The 19,793-nt window shown below is 37.4% G+C and overlaps 1 protein-coding gene across 1 annotated transcript; it reads right to left on the minus strand.

Annotated features, from left to right (window-relative positions):
• Positions 1-4,589: 4,589 nt before the first annotated feature.
• Positions 4,590-5,528, minus strand: LOC126495956 (olfactory receptor 148). Its single transcript, XM_050133555.1, has one exon. It carries the CDS (start codon positions 5,526-5,528, stop codon positions 4,590-4,592), a length of 939 nt encoding a protein of 312 aa, XP_049989512.1.
• Positions 5,529-19,793: the final 14,265 nt, after the last annotated feature.

Consider the following 19,793-nt stretch of genomic DNA (forward strand, 5'->3'; position numbering starts at 1 on the left):
AACATCCACAATGAGAGATGAAAATCACCAGGAAAATAACGAATGGAGAATGCAAAAGAAAAAATAAAGAAAAGGTCTGGAGGAAACCATCAAGAGAGTGTGTGACTATTTTTGTTCTTTACTCCCTCGGTAGTTAAAAAAAGGCTTAGTATGCACTGATTCCTGTGGATTTTCACTTTGAGCCCTGTGCTGTTTGGAGGCTGGGCTCCCAGGCAGCAATAGTGGGGTTCTCTGAAGGTAGGAGAATCCTGTCAGAAATTATTCTCTTAGCTGGGACCTGCAGTGTGAACCGGCAGAGAGTGTGGGGAGGACAAAGCAATTTTCCCGCAGAGGTATTGGCATGTACATGATGGAAAGGAACTCAAGATCCTTAAAGAATTTAGAGCTGGGCCTGAATATCAGAGTCACTGTTTTCACTTTCTTGGCAGTCTGAGGGAGCAGGACTCCAGATTTAGTCCTGCTTGAGTGACAATGATAGTCAAGTTCTTCATGAGCAACTTGATGAGAAGCAGTCTAAAATATGCAATCAATTATAATTTGAAGAGTGTCCTTATCCATTTTTCATTGCTATAAAAATTTCAGGGATTGGATATAATTATAAAGGGAAGACATTTATTAACCTCACAGATCTGGAGTCCAGGATAAATGTATAACCCAAAATTGCAGATGAAAATAATATCAGGAAAACATGTGTGTGACCCAATAGACACATCTCCTTCTTGCTCCTCGAGTTCTGAAAGAAATAATAGTAAATGAATTTCCTTTATGGCCTTGTTAGACATGATGTAAGACAGCAAAGTTTATAGGGAGAACCAGCTGAAGAAGCTAAGAACTGAAAATTAGAATATTTCTGTCGAGGACCGGCCTCAACAAAAATACTTCTTACGAGGTTAGTGGCATGGAAATTAAAGAAATATAAATAAAGAATATGGAAACACATAAAAATAATAAGACAGAAAACAGAGAAAGTATTAGGAGGGCATTCCAGTGACTGATATCATGAAATTCGACCATGTTTAATTTTCCACTGCTTTTGTAGTCAATGTAAACTGGGAGAGAAGGTAACAAAAGACTTTATTAACATGATACAAAGGGTAGCTCACAGAGTCAACTCCGATCAGCTCATTAGCATTCTGTTGTCTAGGTAGCAAAGGTGCTCTAGGTCACTGTAGCTGAAGACAGCCCGCCCCTAGGTGACCTCACAATTACTAAAGAAAGGAGCAGAGGTACATTTGCATATCATGACCACCTTCAGGGTGGCATTGAGCTATCTTAATATCAAAAGAGCCAGTCAACCACTTCCTGAGTTATGGGGTACAATTATGCCTGTCAGTCTCCAAACTCTCTGACTGTCTGACAAGGTGTTTCCGAAATGGGCCTGCATTTTTCAGTCTCCACATATGTCCACAGTGGATGAGAAGATTTACCTTAAATAGTATGATGGGGCAACTGCTGCGTCATCTAAGATATGTGTTCAAGAGGGCAACATCAGAGATAGGGCAGGCAGTGAGATGCAGGAGTGGGAGCTCCTATGACTTCTTGAAACTGCATCTGTAACCTAGGAGCTGGGTTAGTGATTACCAGTATTCCAAGGTTGTGGAGATCTGCTAAAGTACCTGGGTGACATGGCTATGACTAAGTACATTACCACTGTACATAAAAAGTGAGAATAGGATCGTGTCTGGTTCCAGAAGCATAATATAATATACAATTTTAATCAGATGAATGTGGGCAGGCAATGCGCTTGGAAATACTCCCAAAGTGGTCCTTGGCAAATCACTACCAAATGATGCCTGTGGGACTCTGTCAGGAACTGCATCAATGCTGATTTGGTTGATATCATCTTCACTGTCTTTGGCGTGGGATGAGGTAGCACTTGTGTTTCACCACAATCTGTCTATTGTAGTTCAAAGATGGAATTTTGCCACTAAATTTACATACTCAGGGAAAAGACATCCAATGGCGATCTCTAGTGAGATACAGTACATAGACATAATGAAATAAAGGTACCAAATCTTATTTCTCAACCCTAGTTTTTTCTTCTCCAGTATCCCAGTGCATGCCACCACAGCTTGAGCATGATGCCCTACGTGTCATCTTGGAACATTATAAGCCTTTCTGGGATATTCCTACTACTATGGATTCTTGATAAGGAACAGCTACAGAAATATCTAGATACTAAACTGATTGTCATTTGAAAACTTTTTTTTTTTTTTTTTTTGGTAAAACATGGAAGTGCAGTAATGGATTTTCTTAGCTGAAAATCTGGAATTCACTGAATCAGTGGTATCTGGATAGCTCATGAAGAAACCACTGGGGAACCCACCAGAGCAGAAGCTTGCCCCTAGAGAAGGCCAGCAAAGAGATACTGAGCACTTCTGCTGTGGTCAACTGAAAACTCCTAAAAGCCACCATTATAATACTAGTGCCATTTGTGGAGAGCCCAAAGGCTGTCCTCCCTCCTCAAAATAGTTTTATGCTAGAGGCATTAAATTTCACAGTTGAGATGACATTATCATGGAGGAATTGATTTTAAAAATGACAAAACTAGGCTGAAATCTTAAATAGCCATGCTCTGAAAACATCAACTGTGCTCTAGGTTGTAACAGCATCACCATGCTCTGAAAACGAAGCAAAAGAGTAGGAAAAAAAAAAAAAAAACTATTGTCCTGGTTGTGACAGCATCAAGCTTGTAACACAGTATGAAAAAAGGAGGCTTTGAACTTGGGACCCAACCAGGTTCAACCATGAATAGATGGTTGCAGGGACCAGATACTAACTTCTCTTACTGCAGGCGAAAATGGAGGGGTTAAAATAGAGTTAGCAGTGAGGTCGATGTACATCCAATACCTATTTGCAGTAATTATTATCAGTTGTTTCCTGAACAATTCATTAATATTATGAGTTGTCTGGCAAGGTGATGAGTTGTGTAAAAGCACACCGCATAACACATGAAGGGCAGCTCCAGGAGAGGCTAGCAATTAGGACCAAGAGTATGTTTGCTAACTAGGTGAGCATTTGAGAGCCATAATGCTAATCCATATGAGAGTCTATATGTTATTTGAGGTTTCTAATACTGAGATCTCTGGCATGGAAATGGTAAAGGTATATTTTAAAGGACTCGTGTTTCTAAGTATAAAGATGATAGTCATGAAGAGGGCATCATAGAGATGCCTTATAAGTATCATGCCTTATGTTCTTCTTGTGAAATAGGGGAACTGAAGTGTGTGGGACCAGAGACGAGCAGGAGTGTGAAGTCAGATTAATTTGACACTGGAAAGGGATCAATAAGGTCACAGCTGTCTCCAATCTTCAACTAGGAGATATGTGTGGGTTGAGGATTATAGATAGAGGAAATCTCCTTGTTGTTCACTATGACCCTGAATTTCTTTTTATCTTTTTCAATATTATTTTTATTGAGCTATACATTTTCCCCTACTTCCCTTGCTTCCTCCCCTATCTCCTCCTATTCTGTTCCATGATCCCCATACTCCCAATTTACTCAGGAGATCTTATCTTTTTCTCCTTCCTTTGTAGATCCATTAATGTCTCTCTTAGGGTCTCCTCTATTGTCTAGGTTCTCTGGAATTGTGACCCCCCCTTGGATTTCTTGCTCAGAGATCAGGTTTAGTTACCTCTATAGTTGGCTATAGAGTTACTTAGGAGGACTAGCTACCTGTGGAGTTGACTATAGTGTTACTTAGGAAGAGTCAGGGATTGTAGAGTCAGAAGAACATAGTGTTACAGGCATACCAACATATTCAGATATTCTCTTGTGTGTTTATTTATTCATTTCCTTATTTAAAGTCAAGGAATTGAACATGTATAGTAGGGGCAAAGCTTTATAGGAAGAGAATGCTTTTTGGAAATTTTGCTGCCCTTTGACATCTCTACATGTTTGATAATTATTTTCTTTAACAGGTTTATAATCAGGAGTAAAAATACAATTACTGTATTGTATCAAAACAGAAATTAATCTAAAAGACAAATTTAATTTAAATTTACAGGGAATTTAATGTAATTTGGGGCGGATTGTTTGACCTTATACTACTAACTTACGGTAGTAAAATGGTAAGATCATTTCATTTTTTTTTAAGTAATAGTATAAAATGGATTACAATAAAACAACAACTAGCACTTTGGAATTAGACAAAACACACAAACACAAGGAAAAGAACCAAAGACAAGACTAAAGAAACAGAGGCCCACTGGTGCACACACTTAGGAATTCCAAGAAAAGAATAAAATGGATGCCATACTATATACAAAAGACCTGGTGCAAACCCATCTTGACGCTGTGCTTGGTGCTTCATTCTCTGTGAGTTGAAAGAAGCTTTGCTCATGCTAATTTAGAGGTTGTTGTTGCCATAGTATTGTTCATTTCCTATGGCTCTTAACATTCATTTTGTCTCTTGTTTCTTGGGGTTCCCTGACCTTAAAGGAAAGGATTTGATAGAGACATTCTGCCTAGGGATGAGTATTTTAAATCTTTCACTCTCAGCATAAGGTTTGACTGTGGGTCTCTATCTTTATCCCCATTTGCTTCTGGAAAAAGCTAAGAAAGAGAGTTTGAAATACCATTATTATGTCTAAATTTGTTTCTGAACACAAAGCAACACATTCTGGAACACTCTCTTCAAGGACCTCTTCACTTCCTTGTTCCTCAGTGAATAGATTAAAGAGTTCAGCATGGGTGAGACAATATTATTTAATATTTGCACCACAGCACCAAGCAGGGGGTTTGGTGTGCGCTGCAGGTAGATAATGATGAAAGGACCATAGGCACAGAGAATGGCAGTGAGGTGGGCACTGCAGGTGGAGAAAGCTTTCTGCCTGCCCTCTGCTGAACGGATTCTCAGAATGGCAATCCCAATGTGTGCATAAGAGACACAAACACTGAAGAGAAGCATCAGAGCCAGAAAGCCAACATTAATGGAACCCACCTTCTGAGCCAGTCTGCTATCAGAGCAAGCCAAAGGCAACACTGCAGGAAGGTCACAGAAGAAATAGTCCACTTGATTAGATGCACAGTAGACTAAATGAAAGGTGAAAGAGGTCAGGATGGTGGCGTGAAGAAACCCCACTGAACAAGCTATTGTTACCAAGCTCACACACACTCCAGGTTTCATGATGAGCATGTATCTCAGTGGGTGACAGATGGCAACATAGCGATCATAAGCCATCACAGAATAGAGACAACCTTCAGTAGAACCCAGGAGGTGATAGAAGAAGAGCTGGGCAGCACAGCCTTTGTAAGAGATGGAGGAGCTCTGACCAGAGAGATAAAGTAGCATCTTGGGACAGGTTACTGATGGGAACAGCATATCAAAAATGGATAGAAGGCCCAAAAAGAAATACATGGGAGTGTGAAGGGTAGATGAAGAAACAATTGCTGTGAAAATGAGTGAATTTCCAAGCAAGGTGAAGAAGTAGATGAATAAGAACACAACAAAGAGTAGAGTCTCCAGTCCTTGTGTGTGGGGTATTCCCAGTAGGATGAATTCATTGAGTAGTGTGTAGTTCCTCATTATCTTCAAAGGTAGTCTTGGTACAAACAAGTTTTAGCTAAATCCAAAAACAAGAAAATAGAGTAATTACAATTAATTCAACACGAATATAACAGTCACCATTCTTGCTAAAATCTAAAATTGGTCTCATGTTCTTTTCATGATCATGAAAATTATTTCAACAGTTTCCAAGACTGGATACATCATGCAGAGTAAATGCTTGATTTATTCACATTTCTGCAGGAGTAGCAAGTGCACATCTGAATAGGGATGAAGATTGCCTGCTGTGTCTGGAGGTAGTAAATGGCCGCACATTGGGAACAGGGTTAAACAAAGGAAAAGCAACAAGTAGGCATTTCTAAGAGATTCACTGGAGAGAGAATCCACTATCCCATTAGTTCACTAATGCAGGAAAATGTCAACCTTTGTATTCCTATGACTTCATTCCTTCTCTGCATACTTCAAAAGGGAAACTATACATTGATAAACACACAGAGACACACAGACACACATGCACACAAGCTAATGTAATGATTTTTTTTAAAAAGAACTATGAATATTATATTTAAATATTACCTTTCTTAGAAATGTCTAATAATTACAGATGACGTTGAAATAGAATATTAAGTATTTTTCAAGAAATACTTTGGAATTAGTAAAGTATACTCATATTTCCATATTTGAAGACACTATATTCATTCCTGATTACTAATACAGAGCTAAATAAAATTGAATACTGCCAAATAAGGAATGCTTCCGAAAACATGTCACAGGGTCAAACAGAAAAACATGCTAAATGCTCTTAATCATTTGCATAACATGAATGACCTGAAAGCACAAGTTTCTGGTTATTTTTCAAAGCATTTGCAGAGTTATACAAAGCACTCATCACACACTCCACACATTTATCAAATATGGACTTGAGTACCACAGCTTTGTCAGAGATTGTGATTTTCCCCTCCTGCTCCTGGAAAAAAACAGTCCAGCTCTGTGTTGTTTTCTCTCAATCAACCAAGGAAAGTAAACTGCTGAGAATCGGTAATCTTTCTTGGGTTTTTATTGTGGCTGTCTGTCACTGCGCTCTCATGGACAGGTCATTGTGAACCATGGTAGCCCAGGTGATGCTTCTACTACAGCTTCACCTCTATGATCTGCAGTTTGGACTTACCGAGTGTATGGAAACTGTCCCATTATAACTGTCCCAATTACTAACTTTATGCTCAATTTGTTTGATTGCTCTTTTTTCATACTTAACATCTGCTGATTGATGCATTTGTCTTCTAAATATTGTAAAATTAAGCCAATTGTTTCCATCTCTACAAAGGAGATTCTGATGGATAGAGCAAATGTTCCTGGAGGGTGAATAGTCTTTGGTGCTGCAGCGTTAATTACAGTAAATGAAGCATATATAATATAATGAAATATGTATGACTCAAACATATATATATATACATTCAATGACAGCTTTATAATTGTTGATGACTGTTTATCATATTCTTAAATAAAAATGCACATGATGATATGAAATAAAGAATTAAGGAAAGAAAATGGAGTTCTTTGTTCAAAGGAAAAATGGGAAAGTTTTGTTATTGGATATTTTTTGTAACAAAGACTGTGAAATTTGCAGTAAAAAACTACCCAGTTAGAACAGAATTATATACCATGATGTGTATAGCCTTAGATACTTGGTTTATGTAATGGGTCTTTGTCACAGGATACCTAATGTGACATACATATTTCATCAGTTCAATTGGTTTATTTCCCTATTGCTATTTGATAATGTTGATAGACATTTCATCCTATCAGGTTCTTTCCATCTAATATCCTTTCATGGTGTTTGTTGGAAGAAAGTCAGATTTCTTCCTTTTTGTTTCCTATAATCCTCTATATCTGTGACAGAACTTTACCTACATTTGAGGCCAGTTGTTCCTAACTGCAGAAGCGAGGTCACAATGGCCACTGGGTGGCTCTCATGCTATGGATCTCTCTGCACAGCCTCCTGGAATATTTCAGACCAAATGCAATGGAGTTTAATGGAGACTAGTGCACACCAAATAACTGCCATTTAAGTATTGAGTTGATGAACATATTCCTAGGCAAACACATCTAAACACGTGGTACTAAAAACTTTGGGGTGTGGTATATGACGTTTGAACTGTGAAAACATAAAGAACAAATTTAAGTGATATTTTTTGTAGGTTAAAAATCTATAGAATTATTTGAGGAACTACACTTGAAACGGTGGCTTGTTCTTCTAATTGTGTTTAGTACATCAGTTTTTCAGTAAATGGCCATTCAACTCATAAAATATCCTCATCATGGGTGCTGTGAAGTTTAAGTATAACAATATTCACGGAATAACTTTGAGAGTGCTAGAAAATTCTATTGCTATCTTCTGGCAGAAGAGAATAAGGGAGAACAGAGATAAGAAAACAGAAGGTGTTTAAGATATTTGTCTGTGTACCTAGTGTGTGCCTTTTGTATGCCTCCAGTTCCTAGTCTCTGAAAGTATGATAGTATTGCATTGCTGTTAGACCAAACAAGGTACTACAATAACAAGACTTCTAATGTCTGCAGATGCTCAGCAATTGTTGTTTACTTTTTCAATCAAGGAAAGTAGATATACCCTTGTGGGGCTGGAGTAGAGTTCAGGGAGAAAGCTCTTGCCTAGCAGCTGTAAGAAATTAAGTTCTATCTCAAGCAGCAAAAGAAAGACATCAAACAAGGACACTGTTATAATGCATGGCTTGATATTCACATGAATATCATGAACTCTAAATAGAATAATGAGAAGTCTTTATAACGTGCTCTTGAACCTTTATCAAGACTAATTTTTTTTAAAGGTGAAAAGTAACATATGCCATAGAAACAGTTGAAACCCCTGGTTTAAGGGTTAACTGAATCATTTACTCTCCATGTGTGATCTCATTTCCAAACCACTCAAAACAGAGCGCAAATCAGAACTATGCAGCACATCTGATCGGTGCTGCGCAACAGGATTTAATGCATGACTCATAGTGCTGCGGCGTCTAAAGCAGAACAAATCTGATTGCCAGAAAAAATAAACTTCCCAACAAGAAATCCTATGAGACATAGCTCATGAAATTCATCTCATTGCAGCCTGAAATGATTTTTCACCATTTGAAGAGAGTTTAGAGCCAATGAAGTAGATCAATGGTTCAGGACAATTGACACTAGGCCTAAGGACCTGAAATAAATCCCCAGGTCTCATATGGTATAAGCAAGTGACTTATTCAAATTGTGGTGTGATTTCCACAAGAATGCTGTGCCAGAAATGTACCTTCACACAGGCATACTTACACAGAAAGTAGACAAATGTACTATAATAAAATTTTGCCTGGTGGTGATGGTACAATCCTTTAATTCCAGCACTCGGGAGGCAGAGGCAGGTAGATGTCTGTGAGTTTAAGGCCAGCCTGGTCTATAAGAGCTAGTTCCAGGACAGGTACCAAAAACTATAGAGAAACTCTGTCTCAGCGAACAAACAAACAAAAAATTTAAATAAAATCAAAATAATAACAAAAGCGGTTTTCTTTTTTGAAATCCTGAAGATTAATGTATATCACCTTTTTCTACCCATCACTAGCTACTGTTGTAGATATCATAAATGCATGGTCTCAAAACTCATAGTGGTTCATACCTTTAATACCAGAACTTGGAAGACAGGATCTAGTTCGAGGCCAGCTTGGTCTACAAAGAGGGTTCCAGGACAGCCAGTGTTGTTACATAATAAAACCCTGTTTTGGAAAAGAAAACAGAAACACAACAAAAAAGTAACAACTAATTGACAGAATATGATTTCACCCATAACAAAAGTGTATGCCGTTTGCCTGGAAGTTTGAAGTAAAATTCTACTGTATTGAGGTAACTGTAAAGAGATAGCAATGGCACACTCATAGGACTTTGTCTATAGATATGAGGACCCACTTTCCAGGTTTGTTTATATTGATAGGACTAAGAGCTGATAATTCATAAACTGGGAAAGTCAGTTTCTTTTCATTAAAAACTTTGAAAATATTTCTCCCAGTAGTAACCTCAATCTTACCTAGCCAGTTAAATTTTATTATCTAGTTGTTTACAAGATTAAGGGAACATGCTTAATAATGGCAAAAAGTAGGGTAAAGCTGGCACAGTTCGTCCAATGCCAGTAGAATATTTTCCTTTGTTTCTTAGACTTCATTATGTCTGCTTGTCTTGGTAATCCCAACATAAATTATCTCTCCAGACCAGCATGAGGGCATGGGAATAATTCAGACACAGTTCACATGGCAATATCAGAAGGGAGTCTCAGGGTACATTTATTTCCAAAACAGTTTTTATATCAAAAGGTAAACTGAGGGGGAAGTTCATTAGCATTCTGTTTCCAGGGTAGCAGGACTAAAGTCATATCATCAACTATGCCTGCTTGGTCATGTACCATGGATTAACACCTCTTCCCAGGCAATCGCCATAATTACAAAGAAAGGAGCTGAATGATATTAGCATATCCTGACCCTATTGTTAGGGTAGCCACAGCCTTTCTGGAAGGCTACATGACCACCCCAGGTACGAACTTTGGCTTGAGAGTCTGACCACCAAATAATGTATAAATATATGATCTGTACAATATTGCCCCATATCTGCTCAGTTAACACATGGAATGTTGTCATAATTGTTCTTCGTATAGAGTAGGGACCACATTGTGCTTGGTTTGTCTAACTGACAATAACAACGTCACAAAATCACTGTAACGATTGCATGTGATAATTGATTTGGAAAGTATTAATACACAGTTTTATTCAATCATTTACTATGATTATAGTTATTATAGGCAGCTTTGTGATAGAGATTTAAAGAAAATAGCTACATGAAGGCAGTACTCACTAAGTCTAAATGGATCAATCAGAGAAGTGGGTTTTTGCCATAACCAAACAAGACTGGCACGCAACTTTTAGAAAATTCATGCTGTAGGAACAGATCAGAAAAAGTGAAAGAAATGCTTTCGTTCTTCAGGGGACTATCTTTTATGTATCTTTTTCTCATAATTATTTTCTCGGTATAAAAACCACATCCAACAAATTTTTATTCATAGGACAGTTTATGATTCTTGGAACACAACCAATGTTGAATTAACTGGCAAAGAATAATAAAGGACTGCATTCCCACACATTATATGTGAAAAAGAAAATGGGAAAAGGAGTCTGGCCATCCTGTATAGGAGTAGCTAGTCTCCACAGACACTATTCCACTAATGAGAAAAACAGGAAGAGAAGCAGTAGGCACTTACACACATAAGGAATCATGAATGACTCAACAAAAAAAGACAGATTTCCCTTTCTTCAATTGCCAGATTCTTCAATTGAGTTGGGAGAGATCCATCCCAAATCTTTCCTTTCCCTTAGAATTGGGTATCTAGTCTGCAGCTTCAGATCCCAGGTGCTCCTCATTCAGAATCACACCAAGAGGGTGCTGCATAGCTGCTGGCACCTGGAGCGATGTCCTAGTGGAAGCTAAATCATCTTACTTCCCTGGAACTTCAGTGGCATCTAGGTCCCTGTGGAGCCTCATCCCCAATCTACCCTACGTCTCAGGGAGCCTAAGCTCTCTGAGGATAGGGAACAATTAAATATAGTGTTAAGAGTTTCATAATAATTAAGGTAATTTTAAAGGAAGTGGGACTCAGTGTGAATCCCTCCAGTTCTTCTTTTCATTTGTTTTCCACCTGCAATGGCAAGTTTTCTTTGCCACCTATAGTGTTTTTCACAGACCTTAAGGATGCTACCTGTCCAATTCTCTCTTGTTTCCAGTTTCTGCCTGATCTCTTATCTCTTGTCACTTCTTGTGCCCAATTAGTAAGAAATCATTCACAAAGATATACCAGTTTAATAGAGACAGGTTAATGCTGCTATTTGAACAACCATATACTTACTTTAAGCTAAAGATTCTATGTGTTTGAAAAGAAAGTAAAAATCAGTATTTTAAAATACTAGGTATTGGTATATACAGATGTACAGATGTTTGCGTTAAGATATCAAATCTGAAATAGCCTCTATTTTTTCTTTATTATATTATAGCCACTCACAGAATAATGATACTTCTATCAACCAACATCCAGATCACGCCTTGAGACAAGTTAAAGGAATTTATTAAGGAGCCAAATAATGACCAGTTCTTATTAACTAGAGATGCTATAGGAATAAAAAACATCATAGAAAACTTGTTTCCTATTTCTTTTTTGGTTTTAAATATTTTTTTTCTTGTTTTTTTGAGCTGTATATTTTTCTCCACTTGCCTCTCTTCTTCTCCGTTCTCCTTCTACCCTCTCCCATGGTCCCCATGCTACCAATTTACTTAGGAGATCTTGTCTTTTAAATATTTGAAGAAAGAAATTGAAGAAGAACAGCAGAAAATGGAAAGATCTCCAGTGCTCTTGTGCAGATAGAATTAACTTAAGTAAAAATGGCAATCCTACCAAAAGCAATCTACAGATTTAATGCAATGCCTATCAAATCCCCAGAAAAATATTTACAGACCTCAAAAGAACAATACTCAACTTCATACAGAAAAGCAAAAAAAAAAAAAAAAAAAAAAAAAAAAAAGAAAAAAAAAAAAAACGAGGTTAGCTAAAACAATCCTGTACAATAAAGGAACTTCTGGAGGCATTACAATCCCTGACTTCAAACTTTACTACAGACCTACAGTGCTGAAAACAGCCCAGTATTGGCATAAAAACTGACAGGAGGACCAATGTGTTAGGAAAAGTCCTAAGATGAGTGTAGCATTACGAGCTGCAGGGCTGCGTCCCCGGCATCCGGCCGCCCGCATGGCCAGCTTATGCCCAAAATAATTACATGGAAACTGTATTCTTGTAAACACTGCCTGGCACGTTATCTATAGCCTCTTACTGGCTAGCTCATGCATATTAATCTAACCCATTTCTAATAATCTGTGTAGCCCACGAGGTGGCTTACCAGAGAAGATCTTAACCTGTGTCTGCCTGGAGTGGGAGAATCATGGCGACTCCTGACTCAGCTTCTTTCTCCCAGCATCCTGTTCTGTTTTCTCCACCTACCTAAGGGTTGGCCTATCAAATGGGCTAAGGCAGTTTCTTTATTAATAAGAAATCACTCCCACATCAGATGAGCTGCTCTGTCAGTGTAAGAAAATCCAATCAGGTCAAATCAAACCAAATTAAAATGCCCATGTTTTAATGAATGCAGCACTCTTGGGTAGCCGATAGATTGGCAGGGGAGACAGAAAACCAAAAATAATAGAGTTCTGAAAATTAAAAGCTTAGGAATTTGAGCAAGAGCTACAGAGGCATGCTGCACCAATAGAATACAAGAGATGGAAGAGAGAATCTCAGTTGTTGAAGCTACAATAGAAGAAATGGGTACAGAGGTCAAATAAAATGTTAAATCTAAAAAACTGTCAAAAAACACACAGGAAATCTGGGACACTGTGAAAAGACTATACTAAAGAATAATAGTTATAGAAGCAGAAAAAAATGCAGTTCAAAGTCCCAGAAGATGTTTTCAACAAAATCAGAAGAAAAATTTCCTAACCTAAATGAGGATGTGCCTATGAAAATACAAGAAGAAAATAGAACACTAAACAGTTTGGAGCATGAAAGAAAGCTCCCTCACAACATAATAATCAAAACATTAAATGTATGGAAGAATGAAAGTATATTAAGAGCTGCAAGGGAGAAGGGTCAAGTACTATATAAAGGCAGCCATATTAGAATTATACCTGACTTCTCAATGAAGACTCTAAAACCATAAGCACCTGGATAGAAGTGCTGCAGGTTCTAAGATACCACAGAAGCCAGACAGCCCATACTACTATAAAAACCAAAGTTCTCAATCACAATAGATGAAGAAAATGAGACATTCCATGATAATCAAATTTAAACAATATCTATATACAAATCCAGCTTTACAGAAAGTGTTAGAAGGAAAATTCAAACCTAAGCAGGTTAACTACCCACGTGAAATCACAAGAAATACATGCTCTAACACCAATAAAATCAAGAGAAGAGAAACACACACACTGCCACTGCTGTTACTACCACCACCATCATCACTACCAACAATAAAATAACAGTAATCAACAGTCATTAGTCACTGATATCTCTCAATATCAATGGTTTCAGTTATTCTACAAAAAGTCACAAACTAATAGAATGGATAAGAAATCAGGATCCACTCGTCTGCTGTATCCAATGCATACTGCAATATTAGGGATAGATATTACCTCAAAGTACGATTTGAAAAAGACATTCCAAACAAATGGTTTAAAGAAACTGGATAATTCTCTACTGAATGACTACTATGACAAGACAGGAATAAAGAAACTGAAGATCTCCTAGAATTTATTGAACATGAATGTACAACAGAAGAAGGATGCTTAAAAGAAATCCTACACTAGCTCAGAATTGAGAATAATAGAGGGTTATTTATTTAGGGGTAGATTCCAGATCACAATCCTCTGCTGGAACAGGGAACAGCAATCACATGCTGCAGCTGGAAGAGTTTTACATGGGCACAAATAGTATAAGAGGCCACGCCCAAGTGGGTGGGTAACTTAGAGGCTACTGGCAGTAGGAATTCCAACAGCACACAACATCATCAAACTTATGAGAAACAATGGAAATGGTGCTAAGATGTAAGCTCAGAATACTATTGCCTACATAAAGGAATTGAAGAGATCTCATACTAGCAATTTAACAGTATACCTAAAATCTTTAAAATATAAGAAGCAAGCATACCTAAGAGGAATAGATAGTAGAAAATAATCAAACTATGAGCTGAAATCAATAAAATAGAAACAAAGAGAACAATATAATAAAACAACATAAAATACAAAAAAAAGAGTTGATTCTTTGAGAAAATCAACAACATAGACAAACTCGTATCCAAACTAAAGACATAGAGAAAATATCAAAATTAACACAATCAAATATAAAAATATAACAGACAGTAAAGAAATCCAAAACTCTCTTCCCCTCTTTCTTCTTTACTCCCCGCGCCCTCTCTCTCTTTCTCTTCAGATAGGATCTGACCACGTAGCCCAGGCTAGTCTGAACCTCAAAATTCTCCTGCTTCAGCTTCCCCAGTCCTGTTATTACATGTTTTTAAGTGTGTAACACCACACTGTGTTTAACACTGCTATTTTTCTTAAATGGTCAATTAGGGTACCATTGCCTTTTCAATCATAGCCCTCACTCTATGCTCAATGCCCTTTTAAGTACCTAATAAAGGTGACAAAAGCTTCATAAAAAAAAAAAAAGAAATCCAAAACTCATTAGGTCATACTTCAAAAACTTGCACTCCTCAAAATTGGAAAATCTAAAAGAAATGGATAATTTTCTCTATTGATACCACTTACCATAGCTAAATCAAAATCATGTAAATAATATAAATAGACCTAAATCTCTAAAAAGAATAGAAGCAGTCATTAAAATTCTCCCTACCTCTCCCAAAAAGCCAAGGGCCAGATAGTTTCAGAGCAGAATTCTACCAGATTATTTAAAAAGAGCCTAAGTCAAGCCAATTCTCCTCAAATTATTCCACAAGTTAAAAACTAAAGAAAAATTGCCAAATTCTTTTTATAAGGCCACAGTCATTCTAATATCCAAACCACATAAAGATTCAACAATGAAAGAAAATTACAGACCAATTTCTCTTAAGAGTATAGATGCAAAAATGCATCTATGTATTTTTTAAGTGTCAATAAAATACTTGCAAACCAAATCTAAAAACACATTAAAAAAATCGCTCACCATGATTAAGTAGGCTTCATTTCATAGATGCAAGGATGGTTTAATATATGAAATCTATCAACATAATCTACCATAAAAATACATGATCATTTCATTAAAACAAAATTCAACACCTCTTCATAATAAAATCCTGGAGAAATTAGGGATACAAAAGGCATACTGAAACATAATAAAGGCAGTTTACAGTAAGCTTATAGCCAACATCAACATAAACGGAGAGAAACAAAGCAATTCCATTAAAATAAAGAACAAGAAAATGTTTCTACTTTATATCTAGACATTATAGTACTTGAAGTTCTTGCTAGAGCAATAGGATAACTAAGAGATTTTGATGGGCATTGCATTGAATCTGTAGATTGCTTTTGGTAAAATTGCTAATTTTACTATATTAATTCTACCTACCCAACAATAATGACATCTTGAAATTTGCAAGCAAATGGATAGATCTAGAAAACATCATATTGAGTGAGGTAACCCAGACCCAGAAAGACAAATATCATATATACTCACTCATAAGTGGTTTTTAGACAAAAAACTAAAACAAAACAACAGCCTACAATTCACAATCCCAGAGAACCTAGACAATAATGAGGACCCTAAGAGAGACATACATAGATCTAATCTACATGGGAAGTAGAAAAGACAAGATCTCCTAAGTAAATTGTGAGCATGGGGACCATGACAGAGAGTTGAAAGGGAGGGGAGAAGGAGGGGAGCAGAGAAATGTATACCTCTATAAAATCAACAAAAAAAAATTAAAAAAGATAACTGTAAGCGATCAAACAGATACAGATAGGAAAGAAAGAAGTTGAAGGATTTTTACTTGCAGATAAAATATATTATACTTTTATTCTCCTAAAAATTCCACAGGGGAATTTCTACAATTGATAAACATTATTAACAATGTAGTAGCTAGACACAAAATTAACTCAAAAATCTGTAGCCTTTCTCTGTACAAATAACAAATAAATTAAGAAAGAATTCAAGGAAACAACATGTTTTGCAATAACCTCAAATATTATAAAATATCTTAGGGTAAATCTAACCAAGCAAGTAAAAGACTTGTATGAAAAAAAATTTAAGGTCTTTGAAGAAACAAATTGATGAAGTTGTCAGAAGATGGAAGGTCACCCATGCACATGGATTAATAGAATTAACACACTAAAATGGTCATCCTACCAAAATCTGCAGATTCAATGCAATCCCCATTCAAATTCCAACACAATTCTTCACAGATTTTGAAAAGATAATTCTCAACTTCAAATGGAAAAACAAAACAAAACAATAGACAGGATAACTAAAATAATCCTAAACAATAAAAGATCTGCTGAAGAGATCACCATTCATGATTTCAAATTGTGCTACTGAGTTACAGTAATAAAAACCACATAGTACTGGTGTAAGGGAATGCGTTACAGCTGTGAATCTCCAGAGATATACTGACTTACCAGGACGCCAAGCTATACTTAGAGACATAGTAGGACAGCTCTGGAGGGGTAGAGTCACAACAGAACAGGTCTGGAGGGTGTAAAGCTGCAATAGGACATCCCTGGAGGCTGGAGCTGCATCAGGACAGCTCAGCCCTGGAGGAGAGGTGTCCTGACTATCAGGAAGCCAGGCTATCTAGAGCTGCAATAGAATGGCTCTGGAGGCTGGAGCAACAATAGGATAGCTAAGTCCTGGAGAGAAGGAGCTCTGATTTAAGGCGGAGCCAGGTAGCTGAAGCTGGTGTGCTGTGGGGCTTGGTCTCCCCTCAAGATAGTAGCAATTCTGCTCTTCTGGAGAGTGGCTTGCTGTAGCTGAGCCCTGCTCTGTTCCCTTAAGGGAAAGTCTTAGTAGAGCTATAGACTTTGTCTCTGGCCCAATATGATACTTTTTTTTGCTAGCACTCTGCTAAAGGGGAAGCCCCTGCAGAAATGTAGCAATCTCCTCTGGCTCCTTTGAAAAGTTCTAACTTTTTTTTTTGCTCAGCCTTGCTCAGCTTCCCTTAGGGAGTATCCTAGCAAGGTTCTTTTGTTAGGTTCAGGGTTGCTCAGTCAACCTAAGGGAGCATCTCAGCAAAGTTTTTTCAGCTCAGTCCCTAGGAAGCCATATATAAGTCTCTCTGCCTGTTCAGTTAGAGGCCACAGTTTATACCTCCCTGGCAGAGGCAGTCACTCTTCTGAACTCCTCATTTCCAAGTAAATCTCTTTTTCAAAAGAGCCTTGAGTGACAATCTTCATTTGCAATTGCAGAATACAAGAACCTGGCTGGGATGTCTCTTAGAGGATTGGTTAGTTAGGGGCAGTGATGGCTCTGATTTCATGGCCAAACTGTGTTTCTTTCACTGTCCTTTTTAGCTTTTTGACTTTAATCTTAGGACCAGGGCATATTTCTTTCACAGGTTCTGGTTCTAGGGACAAGGTGTGTTTCTTTGGCACTGGTTTCAAAGTCAGGGCATGTTTCTCTGGTCCTGGGCTCAGAGATAAAAACTTTTCTTTCCCGGGCTCAGGTCTCAGATACAGGGTGTATTTCTTTCCCTGGCTCTGGGTTCAGAGTCAGGGTGCTCAGTGATTGGTTAGTTTCCTGCTCCAGTTGTCTCTTTTACCCTACATTTGGAATAAAAGCAGACACATTGATTTATAGAATCAAATTGAAGACCCAGACATGAATCAACACACCAACGGACATCTATTTTGGATAAAGAGACTAGAAATACACACTAGAAAAAAGTGACAGCATTTTTCAGTAAATAATGATGTTTAAACTGGATGCTTGAATGCTGACGAACACAAATTGTCATCACACTCTATATAACTAAAGTCTGAATGGATTAAAGATCTTAACATAAAATCAGACACACTGAACCTGGTAGATGACAACCTTAGGGAATAGCTTTGAACTCATGGGCAAAGGAGAAGACTTCCTGAACAGAACACTGACAACACAGGCCCTAAGATGAATAATTAATAAATGAGACATCATGAAACTGGATAGCATCTGTAAGGCAAAGGATACCATCATTTGGAAAAACTGGGAGCCTACAGAATGCAAAAGGATTTTTACCAATTCTATATCTGATTGAAGATTAATATTCAAAATACACAAAGAACATAAGAAACTAGATAACAAAAATCCAAATAATTTAATTTAGAAATGGGGCACATATCTAAACAGAAAATTCTCAATAGAGGAAACTCAAATGGCTGAGTAACACTTAAAGAAATGTTAAACATCCTTATCAATAAGTGAAATGCAAATCAAAACTGCTTTGAGAATTCATCTTATACCTTTCAGAATGGCTAAGATTAATATCTTAGCTCATGCTGGTGATGATGTAGAATAAGGGGAACAGTCTTCCATTGCTGGCGGAAAAGCAAGCTTGTGGAGCTTCTATGCAAATCAACATGGTGGTTACTCATACAACTTTTGAGTATGTACTCAAAAGACTTTTCATTCTACCACAAGGACACTTGTTCAACCATAATCATTGCTGCTCTATTCATAATTACCAGAAACCAGAAATAATCTAGATGCCCATCAACTGAAGAATGGGTAAAGAAATTATGGGATATTTAGACAATGGTGTATTACTCAGTTGTTTAAAAAAAATGACATCATGAAATTTGCAGACAAATGGATGGAACTAGAAAAACAATTATCCTGGATGGGATAATTAAGACCCAGAAAGATAAATGTGGCATGTATTCACTAATATGAGGGTATTATCCACTAAATGGATGATAACCAACCCCAAATCTATAGACCCAGAGAGTTTAAGCAGAGAGAAAGTGGCTGAGGTAGGGGTCTGAACACGTGGATCTTCCTGGGAGTGGAACATAGAATATATCTTGTAGTTAGATGGGGAGGTGCTTGGGATATAGTGTTGGAATGAATATAGGGAGAGAGAGAGAGATTGTATTCAGGGGTATTTGAGGGATGCTATGAAAACCTAGTATAGTAGAAATATCCTAAAATATATGAAAGTGATCTAAAGAAGGTCTCCAAATAATGGGGAGGACAGAGTTCTAAGTGGTCATATCTTGTCACAAAATGAGGTTTTCAGTATTCATAATAGGTAGCATTCAATTGTGTTGTGTTGTTGGCCAAAGGTAACCTTTGAAAATCCTAGTACTAGCCAGGGTATTTCTAAGACAGTGGAATTGCTTTCCACAAACTAACAGCAGTGCTCCATCGCCAAGGACAACACCAGGACAACCCATTGACCATAAAGATTTTGAGCTGGTGCCTAAATGAAGCCTTCACCCCTAAATTCTAGTGTCTTTGGTGCAGGAAGTTACTCTATAGGCTACCAAAAGAGAAACAAACACCAACCCTACCACAAAACCTTTGAGCTATAATATGCCCTGCCTTCAAGACATGCTAGGGCAATGGTGGCACAGAACTTGTGGGAATAGCCAACCAACATCTGATTTGTCTTAAAGACCAATCCACAAAGACAAAACCCATACCTGACACTTCTTAGGTGACCAAGAGCCAGAGACTAAAGAGCCCAAAGTACT

Source organism: Alexandromys fortis, unplaced genomic scaffold (assembly GCF_014885135.2).
Source record: "Alexandromys fortis isolate MF-2015 unplaced genomic scaffold, M_Fortis_MF-2015_v1.1 scaffold_231, whole genome shotgun sequence".
In the NCBI taxonomy this organism is placed as follows: domain Eukaryota; kingdom Metazoa; phylum Chordata; class Mammalia; order Rodentia; family Cricetidae; genus Alexandromys; species Alexandromys fortis.

Bases quoted from the DNA above. Each gene is read 5' to 3' on its own strand.
- LOC126495956 (XM_050133555.1), bottom strand. From the start codon at position 5,528: ATGAGGAACTACACACTACTCAATGAATTCATCCTACTGGGAATACCC.